We start from the raw sequence: 16,646 nt of genomic DNA on the forward strand, positions 1-16,646 counted from the left end.
AGTACATTAAATAGAATCTGAAAGACCCGTGTCTGTGTTTTGTTTTTGATGAAGTCTAGAATTGTGTTTAGCATTGCAGGTGCAGAAAGATGCTGCCATGAAAATTCATATTTGTTACAACCCCCTGTAGAATGATTTCAGACAAGTAGGACCTTTCCAACCCAAACAATTCAGTCAGATGTCAGGTTTTTTGTGCTTTGAACATGCTTCCAAATTATTTGATAATCACTGAGAACATTATCATAGTACTCATGTAGATCCTTCTTAGATAATACTTTAAATATTAATCATTAGCCACATGATGACCATGCATGGCTTTTTTAGTAGTTAAAGTGAAAAGGAAATATCTCATTATATTATGAATTCTGATATGGTCAGAATCAGATTATAGCCTGGATCTATATCCTGTTTTATATATTTAAAGTGTGTGCTTGTTTTTCTCTTTGTTTTTGCCTTCTATGTGTATTTTGATGCCCCCCAGTTTTAGGATAACCTCGTTGATATTTAAGAGTTCTCCCGGGAAAGAGCACATTTTGTAAAATAATAATAATAATAATAATAATGATAATAATAATAATACTGTGTGTATTATATTCACATCTTTGATTGGGGCTTAAATCCCAAGGCATATTGGACAGAGAAAGACGTGTGTTTTAAAACTGGACTGTAGCCTCAGTATGTGAAGTCATTTAAGCTGATTAATGGCTGGGGCTCTGAAGAACAGAGGGAATTCTCATTCATGTTCATTTCTCATGTTCTCTAAAGCTGTAAGTTCTGGGGCAAAACTGAAGATACATCGTGATCTTGCAGCTCAGATATTTTTCCTATTCTTAGAATCCACTTGTCTGTAATAGTGAGATTCAAAGTACCAGCGGCCTGGCAGATAGTTGAGCAGATCTGAAGCAGTGAGACCAGACAGTCCAATCAGGGCTGCTTTCTCCTGCTTGGAGGGGGCTTGGAGCCCCTGTGAAGGCTGCTTATCTGCAGTTCCAGCTGGAAGCCGAATGTCATGTTCCAAGTTGTTCAGAGGAAGAGAAATTAAAAGAAAATAGTGGTATTTAGAATCAAGAGTAAACAGTTTCCACAGTTCTCCTCTTACAGTTGAAGCAAATTTATATTAGAAATATCTTTGTCTTTTTACCCTAGGCAGGTTTAGTCCCTTAGAGGAAAAAAAAATACGTGGGCTTATTGCTTTAGACACTATTCTCAGAGATTTGTGGAGTCTACTCATGTTGACCAGTGAATTATCAGACAACTTCAGAAGTTATTTTCAAAAGTTCTCTCTAGGCAGTCATTTATTTTATACTGTGTGGGTTCTTTCTCTTTGTTCATAAAGATCTTTGTTGGTGTAAAGCTGCCTAGATCTAACAGTATTCCTCCCACTCCGCTGTGAGCTTCCCTTTTGTTTCTGAGACTGTAATTCAGTCAGTGGGTAGGTCAGGGTGCCTGGACACACACACACACACACACACACACACAAACAGTGTCAGTGGGTAGGTCACGGTGTCTGGATACACATACATACACACACACACACACATACACGCACACTCACACACATACCCCTCAGCCAAACTTCCTACTACCAATAAGGTCAGTAGTTCTGGTGAAATGACAATGTTTGCATCTGAGATTATAGTAGAATAGATTCACAAAAAAGCAGGAGGAATTGCATCCACTAGCTTCTAGAGAATACTTGTGTTGTGCCATGAATTCTTTGTTCTCTTTTTGTAGAGTGCTGCTTGGTATAATCTTGGCAACAGTTTGGGATACAGAATTAACCTATGAAAAATGTTCAAAATAACAAGGAAGTAGTCTCTAAAATGAGAGTTTAAAAATACACAACCAGCCATCCTTCACTGCCGCCTTAACTGAAGCCTTGCAGCAAGTTATGTTTAATTATGTAGGTGACGATTTTTCCCCATTAGCCTAACAAATAGATGGCAAAAATAGGCATCAGTTTGAAAAAGCAGGATTTGAAGCATGTCTTGTTGCCTGGCCTGTATATCCATGAGGACCAGCTGCAGGAACTGCTTGGGCCTGCTTATCGAAGACTCCTGAATATGTTGTGTAGTCAGGGGATTGATTAGTGACAGATTCCCTTAAAGGACAGCCATGTGACTCCTAACCTTTTTTAGATATTAGACCCTTTTGAATATCTAATGAAAGTTATTGATAATCTCTTTAGAGAAGTGCTTATATCCATTCGCACACAAAATTTTAAAATATAGGAGGTTTCTAGAATCCCAGAAGACATCATAGATGCCACTTCTACTCTGCCATCGAAACCAAGGACCCTATACATGAGTGCATGTGTGTATGCATTTATCTGTATCTGTATATCTATAAATACAGATGTATTCAAGGTCTCCATTTTCTCTGTGATTGAAACAACAGAAAGCCAGGAGGATTCTCATATTCCTGGGAGGTTCCATTGTTAGCTCAGGTGAAAATCATAAAGGTCCCAGAAGAGAAAGCAAGAAAAGAGTTTCATAACCTTTCATATTCTCTCAGTATTTGCAGTGAATAGACATTTAAGATGAAAGATTCATTGCAAGATACTATACCTAGGGGGACATTGAAGCTATAGTAATGCACTAGAAATTTAGAATTGAAAAGTATGTACAAAAATGTCATTGTTCATGAGCTATATATAGAATCCTTGAACATATCAGTCAGTATTGATAACATTTTAAAAGTAAAAATTAACACCTTATGGAAAATCTGGGTATTTCTTCCAAGCCTGAAACCTGGGTGTCAGTTTAAAATTTCCTGCCTTGGGGCGCCTGGGTGACTCAATCAGTTAAGCATCTGCCTTCAGCTCAGGTCATGATCCCTGGGTCCTGGGATTGAGCCCCACATGCTATTGGTCTCCCTGCTCAGCAGGAAGCCTGCTTCTCCCTCTCCCACTCCCCCTGCTTGTGTTCTCTCTCTCACTGTGTCTCTCTCTCTGTCAAATAAATAAATAAATAATCTAAAATTCCCTGCCTTCTTCGTCCTCTGCATCCGGCCAGTCCTCATGTACTCCCTGTCTTGACTTCTCCGTAGGTACTAAATCTGCCCTTCCCACCCGTTCCCAGCTTTGGCTCCACATTGGTCACAGTCCTCTTCATCACTTGTCCAGGCACCTGCCATGTTCTGGAATGGAATGTAACTTTGCAGTGAAGCATGCAGACCAGGGTTTGAATTCTCATTCCAGCTTTTTAACTGACTGATTGTGCAAGTAGGGTATGTGTGAGTATCTCAAGCCTCAGATGTGACATGGGGATTATAGAGTTCCAATACAGGGGATTTTAAGGCTTCAATGAACTGAGTTAGATACTATAGATGGCACATGGCAAATTCTCCTTAAACATCTTCCCTATTTCTAGTCTTGTTATTTTTTTCTTTTAAAGATTTTACTTATTTATTTGACAGAGAGAAATCACAAGCAGATGGAGAGGCAGGCAGAGAGAGAGAGAGAGGGAAGCAGGCTCCCTGCCGAGCAGAGAGCCCGATGTGGGACTCGATCCCAGGACCCTGAGATCATGACCTGAGCCGAAGGCAGCGGCCTAACCCACCGAGCCACCCAGGCGCCCTAGTCTTGTTATTTTTTAAATTAATTCTCTACACTGCCACTAATAAGATCTTTATAGAAGGAAGAATGTTTTTCTCTGCCCTCTGCTTAAAAGCTTTTGCTAGCATTTCATCAACCAAGAATAAACTGAAAGGGCTTCTTGTGACCTGTGTCCTGTCTTCCTGCCTAGCATCGTCATTACTTAATTGTGTGCGTGTGTGCTAATTTTTAAATTACAATGCCATTTAAAAAGTCTATCAAGACAGAAGAGTTTGAAAGTTTTAAAAGGCTTTCCCTCTGTTGGTACCTCTCTCTAGGTGAACCACTCATAATAATTTGACGTGTCTGTATGTATGTAGTTATGTGGATAGGTGAATGATGGTTGTCTAAATAGTTGTGTTTTACTCATCTGGTGATTGCTTCATATTTATGAGTACATTACAGCTATCATGACACCTTTCCAGATTGAGGCCTGTATCTTGCTTTTTTTTAAAATATTTTATTTTTAAGTCCTCTCTATACCCTTTAACTTAACAACCCGACATCCAGAGTCACATGCTGCTCCAACTGAGCCAACCTGTCTTGTTTTTGTAATAGCTGCACTGTCTTCCATTGTATTGTGTGTTTTGTCTCCATCTGAAATTATTTTTACATACATTGTTGTGGTAGGCATATAACTGAGTTTTTCTTCCCAAAGGATAGTCATGTGCATGTGTCCTAATGACCTTTATTTTCCTGACTTAAAATGCCACCTTTACTCTGTATAAAATTCTCATACAACATTGGGCGATCATTTAGTGGTCAGATAGCATATATTCAGACCATCAACTTTGTTTTTTTTTTTTTTAAAGCTCATTCTAAGTGTTAATTATGAAGGTTTAAAAATGTTGAAGTCTTTAGTCAGTGAATGGGATGGTGTTGATTTACTATACTGACTACTCACTCTTACACTAAAGCCAGATACACACTGTGGTCTCAGGCATATTACATAACCGCTTGTGCCCCAGTTTCATTCTCTGCAAAATGTACATAATGCCTATTTCATAGGACTTTTATGACAATTTAATGAGTTGGTATTTGTAAAGTGCTTAGAACAGGATTTGGCCCAGAGTTAAGTGCTACATACGTGCTTGTGTATAAAAGCCATCTGTATATGGCCTGATAAAGGATAGCTCAGGCTCTATTCCCATTCCTTCTTATTCCTTATTCTTCATTTTGGTTATAGAGATAATTATATATTGTTATTAGAGGTTGTTGGCTATGATAGCAGGTGTTTGATGGTTCTTCAAATAGATCTCTATGGTCCTGGATATATTGATTAAACATAAATTCAGAACATTTTGTTTTATCAACTGCTAAGCCAACAAGAATATCACCCTCAAAACCCAGCAGATGGACTCTGCTTCTCGTAACTTCCCTTTGGTTGTATTTGTTTTAGGAAAATGCTTCTTTATGTTCCCTTTGGCAGTGTTTGAATGATTTTTTTTTTAATCCCATCAATAACATGATATTTTTTTTCCCCTCACTGAGTAAAGAAAATCATCAAGTATTGACCAAGAGTTAAATTTTCTTTGGTTAGGCTGTCTACATCACAGTTTGCCTGCATAAAACTTCTTGTGATCTCACATGTCACATTTAAAATTGTGACATTTCAGCCTAGGAGATACACATGGAGACAGTTTGAGATTTTTGAAGATGTTGCTGAGATAAACCAGAGAAGAAGACCACTGCACTCATGGCAGTGGTCTTTGGTGTTATAAGGAATCTTACCTCACCATCTGCATATAAAATCTGTATGAACGTTTTTCGCTTTGACAGCCATCCCATGAAGGTTCAGAAATCAGTGGCCTGTCGTCTTGGACTGGTCCTCTCCATGGCCTGCTAGAGGTGTGTACTTCAGCGGCTGTGACTCCCTTGCCTCATTTCTCCATTTCTCCATTTCTCTCGATACTGAATTAAGACCAGGAAAATATTGTTGCCTGCCAACGCTTGCCTGTGAATAAAATAGAATGCCTGTGGGCACGCAGATAGAATCTTCCATTTAGAGGATTGATACAGCTCTGTAACACACATCTAGCTGCTGTTCGGCTGGTGCTGATGGCCACCAGGCTTCTGCCGTCTCCACAGAGTGGCTCAGAAACAATCAGTACCAGCATAATCTCTCTGGTCCTGTGAGGAGGTGCTCAGTGTCAAACAGAGTGAAACGCCCAGAATTTCTCACAGATACCTACCAAGTGTCCAAGAGCTGTTTACAGGGTATGTTTGTTACTTTGGAGCAGAGATCTACTGGCACGCAGAGATCTACTGTGATGAGTGCCTTATGCATTGTACTTCACAAAGGAATTCTGCCGTTAGCCTGTCTGCTTTGCTCTAGGCGTGGCGTTTTGTTTTATTTGGGTTGGTTTTTTTGCTTGTTAGCTTGTTTCTTTTTTTCCTAATGCTTGGGCTCATTTTATTTTTTTAGTAATAGTATGCAATTTGTACCTGCTTTTGCTATGTGGTATAGAACTTGGAATAATTCTTTTTATCATTACTGACAAACTTCATTATTTTGCAAATGTCTGGGAAAAGAAAATGATGAAATAAAACAGCTTTACTTCTGTGCCCAAGAGTACATGGCACATCTTTGGAAATGCCTTCCATGGCCTTGAGCTGGGTTTTGTTTTGCTTGTTCTGTTTCCACATCTGTCCTCTAATGTGGAACAAACAGTTGGCTGGCTTTCAGAAGATTTGGGTCCTTAGTTACAATCTGCTACCAAACAGGTCGTATGACCTTGAGAAAGTCTCTTCACCTCTCTGGGTTTGAGTTTATTTAACTCTAAATGTTTTTTCAAGTCTACAGACCTTATGATTTTTATGACTGAATTTAACAGACTATTGTTTGCTTTAGCGTGTGATTCCAGTTCCCTTTTGTCACCATAAATATAATTTTATAGCACAGCTATCAATTGTATTCATAAAATACATGATTTTTAGAAAGGAAAAAAAATTAAATCTGCTATGAATAAACCATTAAACAGAAAAGAGACTGATGAAAGACAATGCTGTTTCTCACTAGAAGCTGCCTTTCAGATTAATGTTTTGTCTTTTATTTGAAACCCTCCAAAGAAGCTGTGACTGTTGTAGCCGCGTAGCATTCCTTGCAGTGCTACCTGAAGCTCCCAAATTTTACTTGAGAAACCTTCTGAAAATGCTGACAAGAATAACATTGCTCATCCTAACTCCCAGCTCTGAATTATTGTCAGTGTCTTGAATTTATCATTCATATGTGAAAAGGGAGCACAGTCTGTTCCATATAATCCTGGTTCTTTCCTGTCCCCAATTTTCTATCTTTCGGTTTTGTTAAACATGAAAAATGTTCTCTCAGTTTTTACAGTTTCTTAACTTTCCTTTCAGAATTATTGATATATTCCCTGTGGTCTTTCCTGTTCCGTTGGTTTCTTATCAGTGTTGTGTGTACGCACATGCATGTGTGTGCAGTGTTTTTGAAGTTAACCAAGAAATTTCAAAGCAGCGAACAGGAGGCAATCACATAAAACCTGTTATATACAGTCTGCTGGGAAACAGAGTAGATGTGAGAAGAAGGCTGGGGAATTAAACACACACATGACATTTATTTTTGCAGAAATAAAATATTTCTGAGAAATCATTCATTCTTGCCATTTCATTTTTGGGTTTTGTCATCCTTTAAGTTTTTCCTTGGAAGCTTCTAAAATGATCTGTGAATGTTCTTAACGACATCTTACAAGCCAATTCATAAAGATTTAAAAACAATTTCATATTCATATAAAAAAGGCACACACTCAACTGTAGAAGAAGGTTTAGTAAACTATGGTACTTACACAGAGTGGAGTATGATGAAGCTGTGACAAGGACTGTGGGCAGTCGCTGTGACCTGACATGGAGTGGTTTCCACGAGGTGTTAAGAAATGAAAAAAGCCACATGCAAAATAGCATATATAGCATATATCGCACCTTTTTTTGTGAGAAAGAAGGGGAAAATAAGGCAAAATGTTTCTTTTTTAATTTTTACAAAAAGAAATCCAGGAAGGATAGACCAAAAACAGTGAGGGTGGTTACCTCTAAAGAGGTAGAATGGGGAGGATAGGATATGGGAGACAGAGAGACACTTCTTTGATAACCTTTTTGTACAGCTCGAACTCATGGAAGGATATTAACATTCTACATATTAAGAAATAAAAACAAATCACCAAGAACTGAAAGCACATTTAAATCAATGAACACAACCATATTTCAAATGGATACTTTAACTGCACTAGAGAGAGAGAAAAATGTGAATCCAAGTAGGTTATGAACATGGTTTTTAACTGCATACCCCATTCGTGGACAGCAGAGCAGGGAGGGAGAATTGCAAACAAATCCTGAAATCTTTCAATAGATTTTTTTTTATTATAGTACTGTGGGTAAAATAGTTCTGAAACTATAGTAGATGCTATAGGATTTAGTATATGAGTAAATGTGCTGACCTGGTTAGAGGAGAAAGACAAAAATGGATGGGAAAATGCAGAATGAACTCTTTGGGGTGGTCTGGGATTAGACATATCAGTATGAATTTAGGATTTTTAAAATATACATAAGTATGCATATACATACATCCATGTGTAAATATTTCTGTATGTATATGTATGTGTGTTTTGTATGTAACTGTATAGTGAATTGGGCAACACTGTCATTGTGTGATCAAAATCAACACCACCAGTGAGAGGATGCATGGGTGTCCTGTGGCTCCAGAGGAGATATCCTGAGGACGCTTGTCACCCATGTAACATACTGGCAGAGAATGCATGACTGAATCTAATCATGGAGAAATGTCAGACACATCCAGAACGATGAGCTTTCTGTTTAAAAAAAAAAAATGGAGGAGGGGAAAGACTGTTTTCTTTAAAAATGTTTTTGTTGTAAGAGGTAAAGAGCGCGGCCGGAGGTCAGGCAGACGGGAGGTAAAGAAATAGTATGGAAAAAGTTCCAGATTAAAGGAGACTAAAGAAATATATCCACTAAATTTGATATCTGACCCTACCTGAATCATTGTGGAGGGGGAAAGTGTTATAAAATGCCTTGTTAGATAAATTGGAAACACTGGAATATGAATTAAAGATTAGTTAAATGTTATGTTTCCAGAAGTTGATAACTGAATTGTTGTTACATAAGAGAATGTTCTCATTCTCAAGGGAACTACACTGCCTGCTCTTAAGGGAAAATCATTTAGTATTTAAGGGTAAAGGGCCTTCAAATGATTCAGAAACAGTCATATATACATGTGGATGTATATGTGTATATTTATATCAGTGTACAGGCACAGATATGAGAGAGAGAGAGAAAGAACACAAATGGTAAGACAAATGAGGTTTCTACTGTTGTTAACAATAAAGGAGTCCAGGCAAAGGCTATACATGTTCTTTGTATTATTTTGTTCTTGCAGCTTCTCTTTTAAGTTTGACATTACATTCAAATGAAGAGATTTATTTTTCAAAGGAATAAAAATAAACATTAATGCGTTAACCGGTAATAAAGAGTAATAAAATTAGTGATTAAAAAGCAGCTCTTGTTCTAATAAAACTAGATTTTAATCATTTTCTATTAGCATTCTTATAACTTACTTCAATTAAGAGTAAATTGACTAGTAATGCTGAATCTGCTCAAAACTGCTCAATAGTAATGATAATTTGCTAGGCTGTGGGAAACAAGGCTAGTATTAAAATAATATGAATGGGAACACATTAGAAAGTTTATTACAAAGTAGATTCCATTTACAGTAGCAGTAAATATTAAAAGGTACACAGAAATAAACATAAGAAAGCATTTTTGACGCTTTTTTGAAAATTTTAATAACCAATGATGTTGATTCAAAATTTTAAAAACATCTTGGACAAACAAAATGATTAAGTTAAATGGAGAGGGAACAAGTTCCTGAATTAGAAAATGGAATATGATAAAGGTTGCTCTCCATATAGAGTCATAAGCAAATAAGTTAATGTGATATAGGAAAATATACCAATGAACAGAATAGAAGGGCCATAAGTAGACTCATAAATGTTTAGAAATATGATATAACAGAGATAGTTTTGCTGATAATGGAAGTATGGACTACACAAAAAATTTTGTTGAATAGTCTGTTTTCCGTATTAAAAAAATAGATCCTACCTCACACCATAGAACAAAATTAATTTCAGTTGCATTGTAGATTAAAATATGAAGAACAGAAGTTTTAAAAGAATGCTAGGGGAATGTCTATGTAACTTCAGGGTTGTGAGGGGTTTCATAATGATGTGCACACTGAACAGGAAGTAATTGATGTATTTTACTACATTAAAATAAAAAAATTCTCTACAACAAAGTCAGAAAGAGCCAACTCACATACTGGGAATAGGTAATCATTACAATTAATAAAGGATTGTTTCCAGAGTACAGGAAGAGCTTCTTCAAACCACTAAGGAAAAATGGGCAAAAGGAATAAATGGGGAGTTCACACGACATGTAGTTTCCATATAAACTGTTTCCTAAGTAATGATAAAATGATCAAAATGATCAAACCATCTTTGAGGCCCAAACATAGAAAAGCAGCCATTGATCTTTAGGTGTATCACTGAGCCTCCAAGCCCATACTGTGAGTCCTTGATTGCATGCATAGCAACACCAAGTGTGTTTTAATATCACATTGTAAAGGTATTTCAGTAGCTAATGTTATATCATGAAATTTCATAGGACCAATCCTTTCCGGAGCATGAAAATGGTTTTCAGGTTGGAATGAGATTAGAAGGCATTGACCCCCGACATCCATCTGTATTCTGTGTGCTTTCTGTAGCTGAGGTAAGAGGTGGTGTTATTGTCTTGGGCTGAGTGCACAGTGACAGAAGAGAATTTTCTAGAGAATAATGAATTTGAGTGCTTTCCATTATAAACAAGTTCTACTACATCACAGATGTATTTTAATCAGTGATGGGTAAAATATGTTTCTTAATGAATTTTTTTCCTTCTGTGAAGATTAATCTTTTAATAAGTCCCTCATCACTAGCAGTTACCCTTGATTAAGTTGGTAAATAGTTTTCATTTGAGGTTGATAACAATCAGTGAATCCTACAGTGTTACTTTTGTCTGTTAAAAGAGACATAATTATTCAAGTTTTAGCTGAACTGATGAGAAATGTGTATGAAAGATATCCAAGCACATGAAATATCTATTTATATAAATGTAAGCATTTTATGAAAATTACTTAGAATGAAGAGCCATTGATGAAAGTAAATGGCTTATAAAATGTAATATTTACTAAACATTTTATATTATTAAAATGATGGAAGACCTCTATATTTTTAATTACCTCATATAAAAAAGCCCTATTCACTTAATTTACTGATTGATTATAGCTATTAAACTTGTATAGCATGTCTTAAGGATGTATTCTACACTGTTTTATTTATTTCCTTAATTGAGTACACTGGATTTATGTGTTAGAGTTGAAATGAAGACATACCCATTTTGGTTTTGCTCTGTACTTTAGCTTGCATACTGTCATGGGACAGTGGGAGATGGGGTTTCCAAGAGCAATATTTGAGAGGTGTTGAATGAACAATCAATTGATGGATGTGTAAACACCTCAGATTTCTAGACTGAGTAAAAGGATAATTTTTTTTTACAGAAAAAATTCTGGATACTTGAAAGATCGTGTCTGTCAGCATTTTGTTTTATTCAGATGTCATCTCTAAATTTGCCTTTTAATACAAGCACATTTGGATGGAAGTGTTGGTTTATATTATGTTGATAGCACTGACAGAATATGTGAATATTTTGTTAATTTTGTGTACCCTTCAAATGCGTGACACTTAATGAAGGATTGCAAACATTCCATTTTACAGGTGTGTGGTTACCGCCTCAGACTTCACTTTGATGGTTATTTAAGCTGCTATGATTTTTGGACCAATGCCGGTTCCCCTGACATTCATCCAGTAGGGTGGTGTGAGAAGACCAAACACGAATTGCACATCCCTAAGGGTAGGCCGGGATGGAAAGAGAGTTGGTTTTATTTTAACAACATTTCATGAAATACTAATGAGAGCCTGGTGTGAATTGATTTTCAAAATGAAAGTTTAATCCCCCCCTAAGCAGTAAGACTACAAGGATACCATTTTTAGAAATGAATAAATGTCTTTAAAAGAAAAGCAATGGGGGCGTCTAGGTGGCTCAGTCAGTTAAGCATGTTCCGAGGGTCCCGGGATTGAGTGTTGATCAGGCTCCCTATTCAGTGAAGAACCTGTTTTTCCCTCTGCTCTCTGCTCATGCTCTCTCTTGCTATCTCTATCTCTGTCTCTCAAATCAATAAAATCTTAAAAAAAAAAATAAAAGCATCAATGACTGCTTAGGTCAAATATGCTGATCAGGTACCTATGGCAGAAATAAAATCTTATGACTTAATATAAAGTTTATTAAACCTGAGATGGAATAAAGAAACTTATTTTACATCATGCTTGAAATGAACTGTTTCACTTAGTCGCTGATACCGTATGGTGAGGAAACTCAATTCACTGTTTATCATTTGTTTCAAACCCTGGAAAAGACATAATTACGAAAGAGAGGAGGATTTCACCGTCTACTTCCTTTTTTTTTTTTTAAGATTTATTTATTTATTTATTTGACAGAGAAATCACAAGTAGGCAGAAGTAGGCAGAGAGGCAGGCAGATAGAGAGGGAGAAGCAGGCTCTCTGCTCAGTAGAGAGCCTGATATGGGGCTCGATTCCAGGACCCTGGGATCATGACCTGAGCCGAAGGCAGAGGCTTAACCCACTGAGCCACCCAGGCGCCCCTGTCTACTTCCTTGAATCAAAAATCTCATCTCTGTCTCTTGTTATGTGTGAGAGGAACCTGGGCCTGGCAGATGTGACTGAAGCCTTTTTTATTTGCTGTGTGCTGGTGAGGTGAGGACTTGATCTGTTGAGAGACTCGTGGGCCTGTTTCCTTGCACAGCAGACTTCTGTGTACCGGCTTCTGCTCAGATGCCAGAGTACTGGAGGACAGTGGCACTTCTGGAGTTTGTGTACAGCCATTTTACTGCCCAACTCAGAGTGACTTTTGGGGATCCACCCCTGAGACTGAAGGCAGAATCCCTAAGATTGCTGGATTTCATGAAAGCTGGTCATGGGCTCATTTTCAGTAGGTTTTTATGGAGCCCTTTCTGTGTGCTGGCACTGGGGATAGAGTCATGAATAAAATAAACCATCTCTGTCTTCGTGGGGCTTTTGTTCCGGGGTGGGGGGCAAAGAGTCTTAGACGAAGGTGAGGTAGGATGGCAAGCAGTGACAGGGTTGGGGGATGGGACAGACTGCATGCTGAAGAAGGGCATGAGAACGTGATGTCCCACAGACAGGTGGATGAATGAGGGAAGTCAGTGAGGCCCCCCTTGAGAGGGCTGCCACCACCAGGTTGAGGAATCCCAAGGAGGTGAATTTGGCTGGAGCACAGAAGCAAGGGCAAGGTGTGGGAGATGAAGTTAGAGGTGTAGCACTGTGCAAGGAGCCTGACTTTTGTTCGGTGTAACATTCAACCAGAAACAGTTTATTGAGCCCCTCTTATTTGTGCCAACCCTGTAGGAGTCACTTTAGGGCGCACAGAGGGGAGGATCAGTACAAAAGGCAAAACCCACAAAGATAAGCAGCAGAAAGCTGTTGCTGCCAAATGGTGTTTGAAATGTAAGGGGGTTTCTATAATGTCCCCAAGTGCCTGGAACACTGGATTGTTGCATCATCAGGACCTCTGATGTTCTCAGTGACATGGCTTCTGCAGGAGTGACCATGAGTTCAGGAACTTTTGTCTCTTCCCTCTGCCCATTTTGGAAAGCCTCACTAAGAGATGAGACTCCCATCAGGCCATCAGCAGACCAATTCTTTATCTTAATGAATTTAAACAATTTGTAAGGGCATGATATGCATGATGGGAAATCACGTCAACAGTTTTGAATTTCATATGTTAAAAGACATTGAAACAATTTAGAGATTTTAATTTAAATCATTTGTGGTCTACCACAGGACTTTGAATTTATAATAGAAGACTGAAGAAGGCTAATATATTGAATATGCACATGGTTATATCCTGTGGGTATTTTGAATAATCCATACTTTTTTTAGGTTATAGAAAAGATAAATTTGTTTGGATGGATTACTTGAAGGCCTGCAAATTGCAAAATGCTCCCAAGAAATTATTCAGAAACAGAAGTTCTGTAAGTATTTTCTTCCTCAGTATAAATCCGATTTCTACTTGAGCTTAAATTTCTTAAAATTCACTATATATTCTGTTGTATTTTTTCAGAATCCTTAGCTTCATATGACTTTTCTCACTTAATTTGTCCGTTTCCTATAGGTGTATCCCACCCCACCTTTAAATGTACACTTAAATACTTTATTTAGATGCAGAGAGTTGAAGACTATATTTAAATCCTACTAAAATGTAAAATGCCTTTTGGAATGGTTTTTCCTTCTTGATTCTAGTGAGTTATTCGTTTGAACTTAGTTTGGTGTTTTGAGACCAGTAGATACCACAGGTAGACTTTGAATAAACCCAGCCTAGTCGGATTTCTGTGTAATGAGAATGAGGGTGCATTTTCTACAGATTCAAGGGACGTATGAAGATATGAAGATTTGGGTGGAGCACATTTGTTATGCTATCTGTGTCCCCAGTAACCTGTCAGCTCTTCAGGAGAGAATGAGAATAAGGTGCAGCCCCTGCCTCCTCTAGGCCTGTCAGCCTGTTCCCCCCCACCCCTCCCGGCAGTGAGGCCACCTACCTGGGAAGGGGGCAGGGAACCCTAGGGTTGCTCTGCCACCTACTGGCTGTGTTTATCCCTTTGTAGGACACTCACCCTGATCTTGAAATCGATGTTATATAACTGCTCTGTGTGTTTCATAGAATTTTATCAACAAAAGAGAGTAATAGAAATGGGAAATTGCTTTTAAAGATGTAATGCGCTAAAGGAAAACAAAAAGCAGGGCTCAGTATAGACCGTAAAGAGGTAGGAAAAAAACATTTTCTAGTCCCCAGATCCCAGGACTGGCTAATTACACTGGTATAAAAAATGGGGTTTTGTTATTGTAATGTTACTTTAAATCATAGTCCTTACTGTTTTTTACTATGAAAAAATGTGTATAGATACTAAAAAAAGCATTTGGATTTCTTTCAAGTATAGATTTATTTATGGATTCATGCATGTGTTTCTTAAATATCCAGAAAGCCACTGTTTTCAGATTTCATCAAAGTAAATGATAATTTTGGTGCTAAAGAGCCTATCTTTACTACTTCTGGATGGTATTTGGAAATACTGGTATTTGGAAATTGTTAAAGTCTGTGGGGAGCAGAGAAAATTATTTGATACTCTTGTATCCAGTAAACATCATATTTTTAAATTAATATAATTTCTTCTAAGAACTGAAAAGGGAAAATAATGATGATGAGGGAAATACAACTTAACCTGCACAACAAAAGAGAAAAAGTACAAGGTAAAAGCTAGTTTCCTTGGTTTTTGTTAAGAATGCTAACCTCGTAACAGTTTGTTGGAATATTTGTACTAGCATTTGCTGGCTTCATTCTAGAGGGTAAGTGTTGCCTGTAGACTGTTCTGATGCTAAACATAGACGTTTTGACAGTAGCTTAGTCCTATCTGGTGTCCTGTTTCTTTTTGTGCCTCTCCCCTCTGGTGCTGTGTTAGAATGGGCCAATGCCTAAAGAATTTCAGGTTGGAATGAAGCTGGAGGCCGTCGACAGGAAGAACCCTTCCTTGGTGTGTGTGGCAACCATAGCAGATATTGTTGAAGATCGCTTACTAGTGCATTTTGACAATTGGGATGATAGTTACGATTACTGGTGAGACACCAATGTGCATTTTATTTCTGTGTGTTCATGTTTGGTGTTAAGAATTTATTTTCTGGTCTTGTCACTGTCCTTGCTGTTCTTAGAGTAATGAACATCAGAATTTAGTGGCCAACTTTTCATGACCTTCTCTTCCACATGAATTGCTGAATTAAAATGCCCGAGAAACTTACCCACTCTATGAGAGGTTACCTAATGAGGCCTCAGCTGAAATAATATGACCAGGTCAGGGCACTTCATTGTGTTGTGTCTAGTTTGTAAGGGAAGCATTTCTATGAAGAGGAAGTGAAGAACCTGGAGCTATTTTTTTTTTTCCTGAAAAATGTTGAACTCAGCCTGTCATATTTTTGAAAGGGAAGATTCACAGGGAGAATGGAGTGAATTATTTGAGATCCTGTGGGGAGCAGAGAAAATGTATGCTACAATACCATTAAACTAACATTGCATGAGTTACAGAAGGCTTTCTGGGTAAAAACCTGAAATATGGAAGAGGGAATGGCAGAAATGATTTTTGTAGCATTTCTTCACAGTCTATCCTGAGAAACCATCAAGTCTCTGCCTAAGGCTATGGCTCTTCATGTGCATGAAGGGGGCCCTATTCTCTTCTTTGAACTAAGAAGCAGAGCATGGATTAATTGTTCTGTGTGTCTCAGAATGGTCTGGGTTCCTTGAAAAGGAGAAGGGAAGAAATTGGAGGCATATGGAGTCTGGTCTGTCCTGTTAAACTTGGGCTGGCCTATTAATATTTTTTCCCTTGATGCTAGTAGGAAGTGGTGGGAGAGGCTTATTAAAATGTTCACTCTTTGGGGATAACACTGGCAGTTCAGGTTCTAGTCAAAGTCTTTCTTAAAAGTACTTTTAAATTTCAAGAAAGGTAAAAGAGAAGTTTGGTCACTTAGCTTAAAAAATACAGTACTAAAAATTACTTCTAATTTTATTTAGCTATAAAATATTTTTGCTATGTAATTATATCTTCCATGGTATCTCTTAGTATCTAGAATGGTCATTACTCTTGGATTATTTCTCTGGCTTTGACCTGTGTAGGATCTGAAATAGAATCCTGTTTTGCAGGTGTGATGTAAATAGCCCTTATGTTCAGCCAGTTGGTTGGTGTCAGGAGAATGGAAGAACTCTGATAGCACCCCAAGGTAAGCGGGCTGGCTGCATTTTCTTTGAAGGCATCTCTGTGTGATGGCGATGACTGTTCTTATTTTCTGT

The 16,646-nt window shown here is 37.8% G+C and overlaps 1 protein-coding gene across 5 annotated transcripts in view; it reads left to right on the forward strand.

The window, feature by feature from the left end:
• L3MBTL4 (L3MBTL histone methyl-lysine binding protein 4) overlaps positions 1–16,646 on the forward strand; it is a 437,886-nt gene that overhangs the window by 146,937 nt on the left and 274,303 nt on the right. For all 5 annotated transcript variants that reach the window (XM_004742737.3, XM_045065387.1, XM_004742736.2 and 2 more), the window contains 5 exons: positions 10,283–10,387; positions 11,431–11,566; positions 13,694–13,785; positions 15,268–15,422; positions 16,500–16,576. In XM_004742737.3, coding sequence (XP_004742794.1) covers positions 10,283–10,387; positions 11,431–11,566; positions 13,694–13,785; positions 15,268–15,422; positions 16,500–16,576 — 565 coding nt within the window. The remainder of the gene's footprint in view (positions 1–10,282; positions 10,388–11,430; positions 11,567–13,693; positions 13,786–15,267; positions 15,423–16,499; positions 16,577–16,646) is intronic.

This window comes from Mustela putorius, unplaced genomic scaffold, assembly GCF_011764305.1.
Source record: "Mustela putorius furo isolate JIRA1106 unplaced genomic scaffold, ASM1176430v1.1 tig00003858_pilon_pilon_pilon, whole genome shotgun sequence".
Lineage (NCBI taxonomy): Eukaryota > Metazoa > Chordata > Mammalia > Carnivora > Mustelidae > Mustela > Mustela putorius.